Source organism: Podarcis bocagei, assembly GCF_964188305.1.
Source record: "Podarcis bocagei genome assembly, chromosome: 17".
NCBI lineage: Eukaryota > Metazoa > Chordata > Lepidosauria > Squamata > Lacertidae > Podarcis > Podarcis bocagei.
This window is the reverse complement of record NC_138143.1, coordinates 15,725,361-15,742,426: the sequence shown is the minus strand read 5'-3', so window position 1 is coordinate 15,742,426 and position 17,066 is coordinate 15,725,361. Positions and strand designations below refer to the sequence as shown.

The 17,066-nt window shown below is 44.2% G+C and overlaps 1 protein-coding gene and 1 long non-coding RNA gene across 2 annotated transcripts in view; one reads left to right on the top strand and one right to left on the bottom strand.

Annotated features, from left to right (window-relative positions):
- DENND4C (DENN domain containing 4C) overlaps positions 1–17,066 on the top strand; it is an 86,313-nt gene that overhangs the window by 18,912 nt on the left and 50,335 nt on the right. Inside the window, exons 2-5 of the mRNA XM_081176050.1 lie at positions 7,512–7,835; positions 9,873–10,125; positions 12,560–12,629; positions 14,952–15,121. Of these exons, the coding sequence (XP_081032176.1) occupies positions 7,531–7,835; positions 9,873–10,125; positions 12,560–12,629; positions 14,952–15,121 (798 nt within the window). The 5' untranslated portion in view covers positions 7,512–7,530. The remainder of the gene's footprint in view (positions 1–7,511; positions 7,836–9,872; positions 10,126–12,559; positions 12,630–14,951; positions 15,122–17,066) is intronic.
- On the bottom strand, positions 13,306–14,931 carry LOC308577058. The gene is made up of 2 exons (XR_014003397.1): positions 13,949–14,931; positions 13,306–13,579 (listed from the first exon to the last, which is right to left on the bottom strand). It is a non-coding gene; the product is annotated as an uncharacterized lncRNA (long non-coding RNA).

Below are 17,066 nucleotides of genomic sequence, written 5' to 3'. Positions count from 1 at the left end.
TTTGAATATATATCAAAAGAAAGTTAAGGGACCCCTGGATGGTTAAGTGCAGTCAAATTCAACTGTGGGGCTGCAGTGCTCATCTTGCTTACAGACCGAGGGAGCCAGCGTTTATCCACAGTCAGCTTTCCAGGTCATGTGGCCAGCAGGACTAAACTGCTTCTGGTGCAACGGGATACCGTGACGGAAGCCAGGCCACACGGAAACGCCATTTACCTTCCTGCCGTATAGGTACCTATTTATCTACTTGCAGTGGCGTGCTTTCAAACTGCTAGGTTTGGGTGGTGCTGTGGTCTAAACCACTGAACCACTTGGGCTTGCTGATTGGAAGGTTGGTGGTTCGAATCCGTGTGACGGGGTTAGCTCCCATTGCTCTGTCCAAGCATTTGTGCATATATATATATATATATATATATATATATATATATATGCAGGTTTTGGTGTCTTCGGGTGTCTTCCCGTGTAAGAGTTGGGGTGTCTAGGCGACGTTTCGACGAGGTCTCACTCGTCATCTTCAGGCTGGTGCTTTCGGCTTCTTGTTACTAGAACAGAGCAGGATCTCAGTGTTTGAGTTCCTATAAATACTGTTGAGGGGTGTGGTGTATAGCCTCCAACGTTCTGGGCAGAGAGGAAGTTCCTAGGTTAATGTGCCTTTTCTTCTTTTGTTCATTAATTACTTGAGGGATATCTTGAGTGATTACTTGAGTGATATTCTGAGTACCACTTAGGAGGGTCATTAGGTGTGGATTAGTTGCTAAAGCTTTCGTGTCTTGACCTCTTGACCTTGTAAAGAGTTTTTCTGAGAAGATGGCTGTACTGCACTTAGTTGTGCTCTGGCTTGGCTTCGTGTATAGGGGCGAGCTGTGGTTTTGTGCCCTGTGCCAGCCAGATCTGTGTAGGGATTGCAGGGGGGTGCAGCATCCGGAGGTGCCACTATGGTTTGGCTACTGGATGGTGTCTGTAATTTATCTGTGGAGAGGGTCTGGGTTTGGGTCTGGTGTGGTTGATTGGAGATGGCGTTCTGTGTGCCTCTGGTTCTGGTGTCGGTTTTTGTGGGGAGGGCTAATTTCCAGATGTCTGGCAGGCGGGACGTGTCGTCACGCTTGTTCATGTTGTGAGGGTGTTTCTCTATCTCGATGGCTTCCATGATTATTCTCTTGTGGTGATGTTCCATGTTAAAGAGCAATTTGGAATCTGCAAAATTAATTTCGTGTCCTGTTTCTTTCATGTGTTGGTAAAGAGAGGAAGTTTTTTCTTCTTTTTTGACGGCATTCTTGTGTTCTGCGATACGTGCATTTATTCGTCTGTTTGTTTGTCCAATGTACGTGGCTGGGCAGACTTTGCAGGGTATTTCATAGACCCCTTGGTTTTCTAACTGGATTTTATCTTTTGGGTTTCTGAGGATATTGGCTATTTTTTGGTTGGTGCAAAAGGCTGTTTTGATATTGTGTTTATGGAGGATTTTGCTAATTTTATCTGTAGTGCCCTTGATATAAGGAAGGAGGGCCATGCCATTGTTTTCTTCTGTGTCTTGGTTTTTGGGGGGTGTTTCTTTTTGGATTAGCTTCGTAACCCTGTTTTGCTGGTATCCGTTGGCGATTAACACATTTGAGAGATTCTGTAACTCAGTTGTCAAGTGGTCTTTGTCAGCCAGGCGTTTGGTTCTGGAGATGAGAGTCTTGGCTACGGAGTTTATTTGTGCAGGGTGGTGGTGTGATTGTGCATGTAAGTAGCGGTTGGTGTGTGTTTTTTTCCGGTAGATAGTGTGTCCTAGGGAGCCATCAGGTTTTTTGTAGATTAGGACGTCAAGGAAGGGAAGTTGGTTGTTGGCTTCTATTTCCATAGTGAATTGTATTTTGGGGTGTAGGCTGTTGAGATGTGTGAGGAAGCTATCTAGTTTTTCCTTCCCGTGTGGCCAAATTACAAAGGTGTCGTCAACATATCTGAGCCAAAGTTTGGGTTTGTGTTCTGACTTGTCTAAAGCATTGGTTTCAAAGTGTTCCATGTACAGATTTGCGATGACCGGTGAGAGGGGTGATCCCATAGGTGCTCCTTCTATCTGTTTGTATCTTTGTCCATTGTGGATGAAGTACGTGTTGGTTAGGCAGTGGTTGGTCAGGTCCAGGATGTATTCGGGGGGATTGTATTTGTTTTGAATGGCTGTCAAGGCTTCATTAATGGGCACTTGTGTGAAGAGAGATACAACATCGAAGCTCACAAGTAGGTCATCGGGATGTAGGTTTTGCTTCTTTATTGTTTCTATGAACTGGAAGGAGTTTGTAACGTGTGAAGCGATAGATTCTGCATAGGGCTGAAGTTGCTTAGCGAGAAATTTAGCGAGATTTTGTAGAGGTGAGCCTATGGAGCTGACTATTGGTCTGAGTGGTGTTCCTTCTTTGTGTATCTTGGGGAGACCGTAGAGTTTGGGGCATCTGGATGATTTTTCTCTGGGGATGATTCTTAGCTGGATTTCTTCACTGATAGGAGAGGCTTTTATTTTGGATTTGGTGGTTTTTTCCAGATAGGTGGTGGGATCTGTTTTTATAGGTTGGTAGGTAGGGTCTTGGAGTAGATTTGATAGTTTTGCTTGGTAGTCCGATGTGTTCATCACAACAGTGGCATTACCTTTGTCTGCTGGGAGAATGATTATGTTGTTGTCTTTCCTCAGGTTGGTGAGTGCTTTCTGTTCTTCTTTGTGTAAATTGCTTCTGGGTGGTTTGCTGGAGCAGAGGATGTTGGTGACTTCAAGTCTGATTTTATTGGCTTCATCTGGGTTGATTTTGGTTAGGCTAGCTTCGACTCCGCATATGATGTTTTCCGTGGGGATGCGTCTCGGGGCGACTGCAAAGTTGAAACCTTTGGAGAGTACTTTGGTTTCAGTTGAGGTGAGGATCCTGTCTGATATGTTATGTACTGTTTGTTTCATGGGTTGTTGTGGAGGGTGGCTGGGCTTCTGGCGTTTCTCTAGTTTGTGGAGTTTGTTGGTGTGTATGTCTGTCTTATGTGAGGACTCTGTTTCAGCTCTCCAAACGGCTAGTTGTTTGCATTTGTCCCAGAGTGCAGGGTGGATTTTGTTACAGAGTTTGAGGTGAAGAGTGAGCAGATCTTTGTTGGTTTGGTTTAGTAGGTATCTTTTCTTATGTAGTTCGTTTCTGATTAGGGATAGTTCAGTTCGTTTCAGGATCCTATCGGTAGCTGGGGTTTTAGAGTGGAATTTAAGTTGGAAGCATGTGGGAATTAAGTTGTTGTCTCGGCAGTTGCGTAGGAACAAGAGATCACATAAGATGGTGGCTCTTCGGATTTCTAGTTTCTCGTAGGTTCTTGTCAGCTGGAAGGTTTCCTCCCCGTAGAGGTGAGATATTTGCTTTCGTAGATTTTCACGGGTACAGGAATGTAGGTTTTGGTGTCTTCGGGTGTCTTCCCGTGTAAGAGTTGGGGTGTCTAGGCGACGTTTCGACGAGGTCTCACTCGTCATCTTCAGGCTGGTGCTTTCGGCTTCTTGTTACTAGAACAGAGCAGGATCTCAGTGTTTGAGTTCCTATAAATACTGTTGAGGGGTGTGGTGTATAGCCTCCAACGTTCTGGGCAGAGAGGAAGTTCCTAGGTTAATGTGCCTTTTCTTCTTTTGTTCATTAATTACTTGAGGGATATCTTGAGTGATTACTTGAGTGATATATATATATATATATATATGTGATATTAAACATGTTAGTAGTTATTGATGCTTTTGGATTATGGTGCTGGACGAGACTTTTGAGAGTCCCATGGACTGCAAGAAGATCAATTCCATCCATTATGAAGGAAATCAGCCCTGAGTGCTCACTGGAAGGACAGATCCTGAAGCTGAGGCTCCAATATTTTGGCCACCTCATGAGAAGAGAAGACTCCCCGGAAAAGACCCTGATGTTGGGAAAGATGGAGGGGACAAGGAGAAGGGGACGTCAGAGGGCGAGATGGTGGGACAGTGTTCTCGAAGCTACGAACATGAGTTTGACAAAACTGTGGGAGGCAGTGGAAGACAGGAGTGACTGGTGTGCTCTGGTCCACGGGGTCATGAAGAGTTGGACACGACTAAACGACAACAGGACAATTCTACACAATTGGAAGCTGGAGTGGCTTGTTTGTTATAATCTGATGAATGTTTATTCCCATTTGTAGGCCTCTGTGTCTCTATGGTACTTGCCCATTTAGTTATGATATATCTGTAAATATTGCAGCCGCAGTTGCATGAATCTTCCTTATCTGTGTGCCCTGTTCACTGAGAGGTTTGTTTGTGTGTAAATAAAATACCTTACACACACATACACACACATATGTTTCAGTTACACATAGAGGAGTCAACTGGGGAGCATCCCATAAGAGGGCCTGGGCTGTGGCTTTGTGTGAAAGAAGAATGATGTCTTTTCTATCAAGAATTCAGGAGCATTAAGTGCTAAGGGACAACTTTCCTGTTAAGCAGGAACGGACTTGCCCCCTGCTGCCGCCCAAATAACCCTTGGTATGTCTGTTGAGGCCGCCTGAGCAGAAGTAGAAAGACCTGAATGGGCACTCTTTCACATCTTCAGAAGAAAGGGGTGCTAAAAATAAGGCGGAGAAATGTTTTAATTATCTCTTGCTAGATGTATGGGATGTGGGTGGCACTGTGGGTTAAACCACAGAGCCTAGGGCTTGCCAATCAGAAGGCCGGTGGTTCGAATCCCCGCGATGGGGTGAGCTCACGTTGTTCGGTCCCAGCTCCTGCCAACCTAGCAGTTCGAAAGCACGTTAAAGTGCAAGTAGATAAATAGGTACCGTTCCGGCGGGAAGGTAAACGGCGTTTCCGTGCGCTGCTCTGGTTTGCCAGAAGCGGCTTAGTCATGCTGGTCACATGACCCGGAAGCTGTACGCCGTCTCCCTTGGCCAATAAAGCGAGATGAGCGCCGCAACCCCAGTCGGTCATGACTGGACCTAATGGTCAGGGGTCCCTTTACCTTTACTAGATGTTGGCACAATACTTGATTGGTTAATTCTACCAGCTCTTTGAACCTATTGGAGTTTTGGGTGAATAAATTGAACCTACTGGAGTTTTTGATGAATAAATTGAGAGAAGAGTTGCTGCTTTTGATGTCACAAAACTTGGCAGTCAATTGTATGTTTGAATGTGGGAGGGAATCTTCAGTTTTATAACATGTTGGGTCTTTGGTGTCCCCTGGTTGTAGTGTTTTGAAAAAGAGCAATAAGCCAGTGACAACCCAGTCTATAAATCAGGAATAGGGACACGGGTGGCACTGTGGTCTAAACCCCTGAGCCTCTTGGGGTTGCTGATAGGAAGGTCAGCGGTTCAAACCTGTGCGACGAAGTGAGCTCCCATTGCTCTGTCCCAGCTCCTGCCAACCTAGCAGTTCAAAAGCACACCAGCACAAGTACATAAATAGGTACCGATGCTGCGGGAAGGTAAACAGTGTTTCCATGCGCTCTGGTTTCCATCACAGTGTCCCGTTGCGCCAGAAGTGGTCTAGTCCTGCTGGCCACATGACCCGGAAAGCTGTCTGCGAACAAACACAGGATCCCTTGGCCTGTAAGCAAGATGAGTGCCACAACTTTATGTAGTTTTGTAGTAGTTTTATGTAGTTTTTATGTAGTTTTATGTAGTTTTCAATTTCATTGTTCCGTAAGGGACAATGACAATAAAGATATTGTATCGTATCGTAACCCCATAGCCACCTTTGACTGGACTTAACCTACCAGGGGTCCTTTACCTTTACATTACTTTCTAGGGCTTTCCTAGAACAGAGGCTGCTTGCATTAACAGTTCCTTTATTTGATGCTTGCTCTTCTAAATCATTGGTACATAATCAGAAGGTACATAAGAGCTACAGAAGTCTCTAGCATCAATCTGATAACTTGCGGTATTACAGGGGGTTTTGAGATTAGAGGTGGAGATCACGAAGAAGAGAAGCAGAGGGAATGGTAGATTTTAGGGAAGACTTATTTCTGAGAGTTTCAGATGACTCCTTTCTGAAACACCATGGATAAATCTACAAGGAATAGAATAATTCCAGATTCATTCATGTTTAAAAGTTGACAGTAGCCTCTATGCAGCATAGCAGTTTTGGGGGTGGTTGGAACAGGGCAAAGCGGTTAACCGCAAATCGGTTAAGAGACTTCTGGTTTCAGGCCAGAAGAACAAATTACATAAATTATTGCGAATATTTTTAATGTGGTTTTAAAACAAGCGCTGCTGCAATTTGAAGGGTTAGAAGGGGCACAAAAGGTTTCTTTCTACACACACACACACACACACACACACTATTTTTCTTTTTACAATTTAGAATATTCATTTAAACAACCTTAAATTATTAATGACTTCCCTTCTTCTCTTTCCATGGTTCATTTTGTGTAGCATAAATCCCTGCATATTTTATATAAACTAAACCATTCACTATTCCATTATTACTTCCATCAAAACTTATTTACACCGTTGGATTTATATTAATGCTGCCAACGTTTTCAAGTGTACACAATTTCTCCCCATATATTCAATAAACATTTCCCAGTCTCCTTTAAAAGAATGTTCTGCTTATTCTCTTATTCTATAAATTAGATCCACAAGCTACGCATATTCCATCAGTTTAAGTTGCCATTCCTCTTTAGTTCGGACCTCGCTCATTTTCCATTTTGGGGCTAACAATACACAGGCTGCAGTTATGGCATACAGAAATAACCTTTTTTGACAACAGTGGAAAGGGTTAAGAAACCTCAGCTGTCAGAGCACAAAAGGTTTCTTAACCCTTTCCTCTGTTGTTCAACCCCCAAGCAAATATTTGCCTGTGATTTCGATTCTGAGATAGATGGACCAATGATCTGAATTCATGTAACTCAGCTTGATGTATAAGTTCAGGTTGATTCTTCTCTTCCTCCTCCCCCCACCTTTTTTTTTTTTGCTGAGCAAAAGAGATGAGAATGCATGCTTTTAGAATATGGATTATTATTATTTTTTTTGGGGGGGGGGTGGAGGAATAAAATTAGAAGAGACAGAATTCCGGCACCCTTGCTCACAGAAATCTCACCATCAACATCCTCTAGGGCAGGGGTCAGCAAACTTTTTCAGCAGGGGGCCAGTCCACTCTCCCTCAGAACTTGTGGGGGGCCAGACTATATTTTGAAGGGGGGGAGAACGAATTCCTATGCACCACAAATAACCCAGAGATGCATTTTAAATAAAAGGACACATTCTACTCATGTAAAAACTCGCTGATACGTGGACTGTCTGCGGGCTGGATTTAGAAGGCGATTGGGCCGGATCCGGCCCCCGGGCCTTAGTTTGCCTACCCATGCTCTAGGTTCTTTTGGGATGGTGAACATGCCTTAAGGGTTGATTCATGTAATAAATGACTCTCCTGTTATACTCTTACCTATGCAATTAGAAGAGACCTACCATCTTCATTCAAAATCATGTGTGCCTGGAATAATTATTACGTTTTGTTTTTAAAAAGATGGTTCTTAACCTGATTTCCATCCATCTTTTGCAGGAATCCCCCCAGCACAATTATGATAGAGGATAAAGGCCCAAGAGTGGTGGACTATTTCGTAGTGGCCGGACTCACAGATACGTCAACGCTTCTGGACCAAGAAGTAAATCGCTCTGAAACAAAGTCGGTTGGCCCCAAAGCTCCCATTACAGATCTTGCTATCATCATCAAGTCAGCAGGAGAAACCGTTCCCGAGGGATACACCTGTGTCGAAGCAACCCCCACAGCACTTCAGGCCAACCTGAACTATGGGAGTCTCAAAAGTCCGGAGCTCTTTCTGTGTTACAAGAGAAGCAGGGACAAGCCGCCTCTTACGGACATTGGGTGAGCAGTGTTGCGGTGAAAACAGATATAATAATAATAATAAATTTATTATTTGTACCCCGCCCATCTGGTTGGGTTTCCCCAGCCACTCTGGGCGGCTTCCAACAAAGACAACAAATACACAAAGATGTCACACATTAAAAACTTCCCTGAACAGGGCTGCCTTAAGATGTCTTCTGAATGTCAGGTAGTTGTTTATCTCTTTGACATCTGATGGGAGGGCGTTCCACAGGGCGGGCGCCACTACCTACCGAGAAGGCCCTCTGCCTGGTTCCCTGTAGCTTTGCTTCTCGCAATGAGGGAACCGCCAGAACGCCCTCAGCGTCCGGGCTGAACGATGGGGGTGGAGATGCTCCTTCAGGTATACTGGGCCGAGGCCATTTAGGGCTTTAAATGTCAATACCAACACTTTGAATTGTGCTCAGAAACGTACGCTCAGAAAAGGACCTGTTAGTCATTGAGCTGCATCAGTGTGGGAGATAAAATTGTGGTTTTGCCTTAAAAAAAAAAAAAAAAAGACCTTCAGGATTGGAACTCCTGACAGCCTGTCCTATCCAAAACTGTAGGTGCTTGAAAGAATGCAAGTACAGTTATACCTTGGATCCCGGACACCTTGGTATTCGGGCGTTTTGGCTCCCGGGCGGTGCAGACCCAGAAGTGAGAGTTCCGGTTTGTGAACTTTCCTTGGAACCCGAACGTCCGATGGGACTTCTGCGGCTTCTGATTGGCTGCAGGAGGCCAATCAGAAGCTGCCCTTTGGTGATGCTGTGTGTTAGGTCATGATGTGTGCTAGGGCTGGGTGATATACCGTATTTTTCGCTCTATAAGACGCACCTTTCCCCTCCTAAAAAGTAAGGGGATATGTGTGTGCATCTTATGCAGTGAATGCAGGCAGGAGGTTCTGTCAGCGCTCCCTTTAAAGAGCCGTGTGGAGCGTGTGTGCGGCTCTTGGAGGCTTTTCCTGAGGAGGGAGAAGAGCTGCCCTTCCCCCACCTCCCAGAAAAGCCCTCAAGAGCCGCGCTCTTTAAAGAGTGTGTGGCTCTTGCGGGAGGAAAGCCAGTAGGCTTGCTTTCACTGAAGCCAGGCGGGCAAGGGGGAACGGTGCGCACCGATTCCGCTTGCTCTCCTGGCTTCAGGGTAGCCCCGCAAAGCCTCCTGAGCGAAGATGGAGGAGCGTTCCCTGTTAGCTCAGGATACTTTGCGTTCCTTTCTTATTTCTTGTTTTCCTCCCCTAAAAACTAGGTGCGTCCAATCACCCGGTGCATCTAATAGAGCGAAAAATATAGTATCATCCAAATCCTGGTGTGAAATCCATATTGTGATATCAGTTTCATTTTTTTTGCCTGGCAATATTTAGCAAATCATGATGTGATTTTTGCATAGCGCGCAAGCGCACGTACACACAAAAAATGTGGGGGAAACTGTGAAGCCATCTCTCGATTCCTGCAGCCCCCATTAACTCTGCCGGCTTAGCTCTCCCCTGCCTTACGCAGGGGCAGCGAATCACAAAAACAGGTGTAGGCAAAATTACGATGTTTAGCCAGTGATCTATCACTATGTTGAAAGGCAGATATCGCCCATCTCTCTACTTTCCACCATGCTCTTTGCAAAACCGTCTTCATGGAGAGGCAGCAGTCAATGGGAATTCTCTCGGTATTCCTTGAGAATCATTACAGTGGTACCTCAGGTTAAGTACTTAATATGTTCCGGAGGTCCGTTCTTAACCTGAAACTGTTCTTAACCTGAAGCACCACTTTAGCTAATGGGGCCTCCTGCTGCTGCCACACTGCCGGAGCACGATTTCTGTTCTCATCCTGAAGCAAAGTTCTTAACCCGAAGCACTATTTCTGGGTTAGCAGAGTATGTAACCTGAAGTGTATGTAACCTGAAGCGTATGTAACCCAAGGTACCACTGTATTTGTACTTGAAAGGGGTCCTGTTGATAAGGGTATATAATTCTATAAAAGTGCACTGGCAAATAATTTGGTACTATGTGTGTGAAATGTTCCTCTGTCCGTTATTCCTTCCTTCTTGCAGAGTTTTATACGAAGGGAAGGAACGCTTGATCCCGGGCTGTGAAGTGATCCAGGCTACTCCCTACGGCCGTTGCGCGAATGTCAACAACAGTTCGGCAACTTCCCAGCGAATCTTCATCACCTTTCGGAGGGCTCCCCCCGTGCGACCCCAAAACTCCTTGGCTGTTACCGACATCTGCGTCATTGTAACCAGCAAAGGAGAAACCCCGCCTCATACATTCTGCAAAGTCGATAAGAATTTGAATTGTGGCATGGTGAGATTCATATGTTGTTGTCTGAAACTTTGGCTTTGTAATGGGGTGATGGGGCAGAAATGCTTTTGGGGCTTGTTGCTTCTGCTAAAAATTTGTTTTCAATAATAATAATAATAATAATAATAATAAGAAGAAGAAGAAGAAGAAGTATTTATTGCACTCTTACCTAGTGTACTTAACTCTGAGTACAGTTTGCGTCACTTCATTTTCCACAGCTCTGTATTTCTTCCTTCTTCCACTTCTGCTGCCAGAATCCATATCTATGAGATAGCCAACTACTCTCTCTCTCTCTCTCTCTCTCTCTCTCTCTCTCTCTCTCTCTCTCTCTTAATAACAGGGTAGGAGGGAACAGTTGAACTTTGGAAGACTGCTGGTGTTATAATGATAAAAAGTAGCTTTTACTTTTGTCATGAATAACAGCCGAGCTATTAAAGTGGAAGTGAAAGAAGTTGATTTTACTGTTGGCGTTCTTCCTTTGTGAGTTATAAGCCAATTGCAAAAGTCCCCAGTGCCTTAAAAATAAATATATTGCTGTGTTTGTGGTGATATACATGAAAGTAAAACGCCTTTTCAAAGTAGTTTTTCAGATAACGCTACTGAAGTGTAGGCACAGGGTCAGTAGAATCCAGTTTAGAACATATTGGTGTGGGGTTGAATTTTAGCATTTGCCTGAGTCCCTGAAACTGTACCATACAAGACAGAGAAGAACTAGTCTTTCCTTCCTTTTTTACCACAAATACAGTGGTACCTCGGGTTAAGTACTTAATTCGTTCCGGAGGTCCGTACTTAACCTGAAACTGTTCTTAACCTGAAGCACCACTTTAGCTAATGGGGCCTGCTGCTGCTGCTGCGCCGCTGGAGCAGGATTTCTGTTCTCATCCTGAAGCAAAGTTCTTAACCTGAAGCACTATTTCTAGGTTACGGAGTCTGTAACCTGAAGCGTATGTAACCTGAGGTACCACTGTATACAGATCAGGAGTGAAGCAAGAGGAGATAAAACACTTTGCTGAGATACTTTACGTGTCTATTTTCATAAGCGGAGGCCGTTCTAAATAGGGTAAATTGAATGTATTGCATAGCATAGGCGAAATATGCAACATTTAAAGGTGAATATGGAAACCATGAAAGGGGAGGACAGGAAAGTCAGTTGATAAAGTAACTTATGGTTTATGTTAACATTTGCAAAGTTTTTTTCTTCGTGAAAAATTAGTAAGATTTTTTTAAAAAAGAAAACCTTTACCACCCTGGTGTGGATCCAGTTAGTTTATTCTTCTTAAAAAAAGTTACCTTTTCAAATTGGTCCAAATTTCTTTTATTTTTGGAGGAACCGCTGCTTCAATGGCGGCTCCTGAGGCAGTTTGCTGTGGGTCTTGAGTGCGCTGTTTGTCTGCTCTTGATTTCGGAGCTCCGACGGCTCCTTCCGGAACCCGAATGTTTTCTTTCAGGCTGTTTGGAGAAGGTGCTTTGCCCGTGCTCCCTTCCTGGCCCCTCACAGCAGTCGGGCTCAGGACAAGGGGTCTCCGCCGCCTGCCATAGTCCGCACTGAACCGCAAGTCCTAAAAAGAAACAAAAAGTAGAGATGGTCCTCAGTGTAGAAAGAAAGTGCTAGCAGAGTGAAGGCAGCCCTGTTTAGGGACGTTTTTAATGACTGATGTTTTAACGTCAATCTTTTGTTGGAAGCCGCCCCAGCCAGATGGGCAGGGTATAAATATTATTATTATTATTATTATTATTATTATTATTATTATTATTATTATTATTATTATTATTATTATTATCATTATTTAGATTGGTTTCAACTAGGGCCAGGGCCTTTTCAGTACTGGCCCCGACGTGGTGGAACGCTCTGTCACAAGAGACTAGGGCCCTGCGGGACTTGACATCTTTCCGCAGGGCCTGCAAGACAGAGCTGTTCCACCTGGCCTTTGGTTTGGACTCGGTCTGACCCCTATGTTGCCTTCCCCTTATGGTCTTAATTTATCAGCTACTTTTAAAATGAGGCTGCATTTTAAATTGCATTTTAACCTGTATTTTAAATTAGGGGGGTCCCCCCCTCTTTTCCCTCTATTATGTTTTTACTGTGATTTTTATTGGTGTTAGCCGCCCTGAGCCCGGCTCTGGCTGGGGAGGGCGGGGTATAATAATAATAATAATAATAATAATAATAATAATAATAATAATAATAATAATTTACCTGTCCTGGTAGGTTGGTTTTTTTCCTATGGTCTTACATCTAAAGACTGACTGCAGCATCAACTGTTGACTTCAATAGAGTCTGGCCACTGAGATATGTGCAGGCGTGAACAATTTTTTTGGTATGCAATTGGCTCTGGGAGGGTTTTGAAAGCCAAGGCATTCTCCCGTGATGTTTGGTGCTTTCTCTTTCTCCCACACACTGATTTTGGTGATAATCTAATTTTTGGTGCCTTTGCAGTGGGGTTCCAGTGTATACCTGTGTTACAAGAAGTCCGTTCCAGCTTCAAACTCCATTGCATACAAAGCTGGTAAGTTATTTATTTCCATATACTGCAGATAATATTGGCACTGATTTAAATTTACTTTAAATTACTTTGCCACTTACTAAATTTGCCGGCTGGGATTTCTTGATGCTTCCACCACTGCACCTTAAACACCATCCACTTTGAATAAAAAACGTTTGATTATACATTGTTCTTTGTATTCTGCCACCCTTCCTCCACTGAACTCAGAGCAGTGTACGTGGGTTTCTCATTGCGCCCTGCCCCCTTTTATTCCTTTCATCACCTCAAGTAAAGATTTGAACCCGGGTCTCTCCAGAACACTATTCGACCCACTGGATTCCATTTCAGCCAAAGCGAATTTTGCAGAATCTGCAAAATAAATGAATTAGAAATCCAGGCCTTGTTAAGCCAGAAAAGGACTATGGATGGAGAAGCTTGGAAGTGTGTTCACAGTTCCGTGAAGGAGCAGCAGCCAGGAATAACTGGGGAAACTCTGTTTATTGCCCCAAGATGTTGCTCTTACCCCAAGAGTTCCTTACAAAATAAACAACATGAGAAGCACGGGTTAAGGTGAATGGGCCTGTCGACATGGAATCGTTGGCCAGTTTAGCACTGTGCCAGCAGATGCAACAGGACTTCTTCCTCCCTGCTCATCCATTCCAGAGGTCCAGCTAGTGCAACCATTCTGACTCCTTAAGTCATGTTCCAGCGTGCCATAGCAAAAGGCACTGATCGTAGAGGTGTTAGCTTTTTCCTTTGGGGCGAATTTATAACATAACCGTTTTGAATGGCACAAGCGATGCGATACGATAATTTTTATTGTCATTGTCCCATACAGGACAACGAAATTGAAAAAATCTACAACAGACATTCAAAAACCAACACACCTGCTATCCCAGCTATCCCAGCCTGGTTAACCCCCTAAAAACTCTGATACCCCATAATTAAATACAATATACTCCCATAGAGACTACCTTAAAGTAAATGGTAAAGGGACCCCTGACCATTAGGTCCAGTCGTGACCGACTCTGGGGTTGCGGCGCTCATCTCGCTTTACTGGCCGAGGGAGCTGGCGTACAGCTTCCGGGTCATGTGGCCAGCATCACTAAGCCACTTCTAGAGAACCAGAGCAGACACCGAAATGCCGTTTACCTTCCTGCCAGAGCGGTACCTATTTATCTACTTGCACTTTGACGTGCTTTTGAACTGCTAGGTTGGCAGGAGCAGGGACTGAGCAATGGGAGCTCACCCCGTTGCGGGGATTCGAACCGCCAACCTTCTGATTGGCAAGTCTTAGGCTCAGTGGTTTAACCCACAGCACCACCCGCGTCCCGAGAGACTACCTTACACTGCATTTAAAACCAAAATCACATTTGGATAGAAACTGTTTCTCAGGCGGCTAGTCCTAATCTTTATAACCCTGTACCTTTTTCCAGAAGGCAGAAGCTGAAAGAGATAATTTCCGGGGTGCGTACTATCCTGCGCTATCTCTGCAGCTTTCTTATGGCACTTGGAAGCATAGATTTGATCCAAGGTGATCCAATCGTTGCTCGGAACTTTTAAGCAGCCTCCCTTATGGCTTAAAGCCAAGTTTTCACTTAGAAGCAGAAGTTCATGATACATGGCTGCCTAAATGGTTGTTTTAAAAAAAAACATAATGGTTTTGAATTTTGTTTTGCAACATGCTTTCCAATCACGTTAGGTGGATTAGTCACGGGTTTTTGGTCCTGATACCATACAGCCTTATCCAGGTTTTTTCTTGCTTTGTGAGTGCAACCCTTAACTCCCTGGTGCTGATCACTGGTGATGGGTTAAGGTGATTTATGGTGTCTTCTCTGCTGGCAGAAAAGAGCGCTGGTGGTACTGGTGGGTTCGACTCTGGAGAGGCTTCAGCTTAGGTGGGCTGTAAGCTCCAGCTGTTGGTTCTCCTTCCATCAGTAGGCGTTGCCAGGCTTCAAAACAGGGCACTTCAGGTGAGGAGCAGGAGAATTGCAACCTTTTGGATCCCAAACCCTGTAGATCCCCCAAAGGGTTTGACCCTCCTGCCCCTCAGCCTTCCTGGAGTTGGTGAAGCAAAAAAGAGAAGGACCCCTGTCCCATTTTTGTGCCCCCATCCCTGGCTAAGATGAATGTCCTTCAAATGTGGGAGAATCATAGAATTGTGGAGTTGGACAGTGAGGCTCATCTCTTCCAACCCCCTGCAATTCAGGAATCTTTCGCCCAGAATGAGGCTCGAACACATGACCATGGCCATTTAACATTGCTCTATACGTATATTCTGTTATCTCCATACAGAGTAAGATAACGCGAAACATGCTTGTATCTCATTGTTTTCCCTTTGGAAAGGCTTGATATTCAGATACCCAGAAGATGACTATGAGTCATTCCCCTTATCAGAATCTGTACCTCTCTTCTGTCTTCCAATGGGGGCCACCATTGAATGCTGGGACCCTCAAACCAAATACCCGCTGCCTGTATTCTCAACATTTGTTCTGACTGCCTCAAGTGCAGAAAAGGTATGTCTTGAGAACCGTAGCATTCTGTTTTCATATGTCACAGTTAGAATCTTCTGTTTTCCTTTCTTATTGCATATCAAAGCCAAACCTGCATAGTTCCTTGACCTGTGAAATTGTCATATTGCATCCCTGTTTAATATACATGTTAGATAATATTTTACTCCAGAAATGATGATGATGGTGTTGTTGTTGTTAATAATATGCTGCTCACCTGACTGGGTTTCTCCAGCCACTCTGGGCAGCTTCAAACAAATTAAAAGCATTAAGCACAGTAAACCATCAAACATTAAAAAAAAACTTCACTAAACAGGGCTGCCTTCAGATGTCTTCTAAAAGGTACCTCTGGTTGCGAATGGGATCCGTTCTGGAGCCCCGTTCAAATCATGAGCAGAATGCAACCCGTGTCTGTGTGTGTGCGGGTTGCGATTCACCGCTTCTGCGCATGCGCGTGATGTCATTTTGAGCGTCTGCGCGAGTGGCGAAACCCGGAAGTAACCCTTTCTGGTACTTCCGGGTCGCCGCAGGACGCAACCTGAAAAGATTTAACCTGAAGCAAACGTAACAAGAGGTATGACTGTACAGTGGTGCCCCGCAAGACGAAATTAATTCGTTCCGCAAGTTTTGTCGTCTAGCGAATTTTTCGTCTTGCGAATCACGAAATCCCATAGGAATGCATCGAAAATCAATTAATGCGTTCCTATGGTCAAAAAAAGTCCAAACAAAGCCAAATTTGGTACAACAACAGTTTATTAACTGCTCTTTAAAGTCACACATACTGTAAAGAGCAGTTCAAAAATTGAAGGGAAAATAAATTAACTTTATAAACAAAACATGTCTTTGTTTTTAGACAAAGGAAACAAAGTCGCGAGACGTTTTCGTCTTGCGAAACAAGCCCATAGGGAAATTCGTCTTGCAAGGCAAATCGAAAACGGAAAAACCTTTCGTCTAGCGAGTTTTTTGTCTTGCGAGGCATTCGTCTTGCGAGGTACCACTGTAGTTGTTTATTTCCTTGACATCTGAAGGTAGGGTGTTCCACAGGGCAGGTGCCACTACTGAGACCCTCTGCCTGGTTCCCTGTAACTTCACTTCTCGCAATGTTAATGGGCCCTAATAATAATAATAATAATAATAATAATAATAATAATAATAATAATAATAATTATTATTATTATTATTATTATTATTATTATTATTATTATTTATTATTATTTATACCCCACCCATCTGGCTGGGCTTCCCCAGCCACTCTGGGCGGCTTCCCAAAAAAATATTAAAATACCGTAATACATTAAAAGCTTCCCTAAACAGGGCTGCCTTCAGATATCTTCTAAAAGTCTGGTAGTTGTTGTTCTCTTTGACATCTGATGGGAGGGTGTTCCACAGGGCGGGTGCCACTACCGAGAAGGCCCTCTGCCTGGTTCCTTGTAACTTGCCATACTAGCTACTGATTTCACTATAGCACTGTTGTATCACACTTCGTGCTTTACCTAAATCGTGTATTCTAGCAATCTTGGGAGTGGGCGGATAGAAGAATATCTCTTTCCTTCCATGTTTAGAGAATCAAGATAACTCCCTTCTCCTCCAGTTGCTGGAGGTAATAATAATATAATAATAGTAATAATTTATTATTTATACCCCGCCCATCTGGCTGGGTTTCCCCAGCCACTCTGGGCGGCTTCCAAAAGAATATTAAAATACTGTGATACATCAAACATTAAAAGCTTCCCTAAACAGGGCTGCCTTCAGATGTCTTCTAAAAGTCTGGTAGTTGTTATTCTCTTTGACATCTGGTGGAAAGGCATTCCACAGGGCAGGTGCCACTACCGAGAAGGCCCTCTGCCTGGTTCCCTGTAACTTGGCTTCTCGCAGTGAGGGAACCGCCAGAAGGCCCTCAGTGCTGGACCTCAGTGTCCGGGTAGAACGATGGAGGTGGAGACGCTCCTTC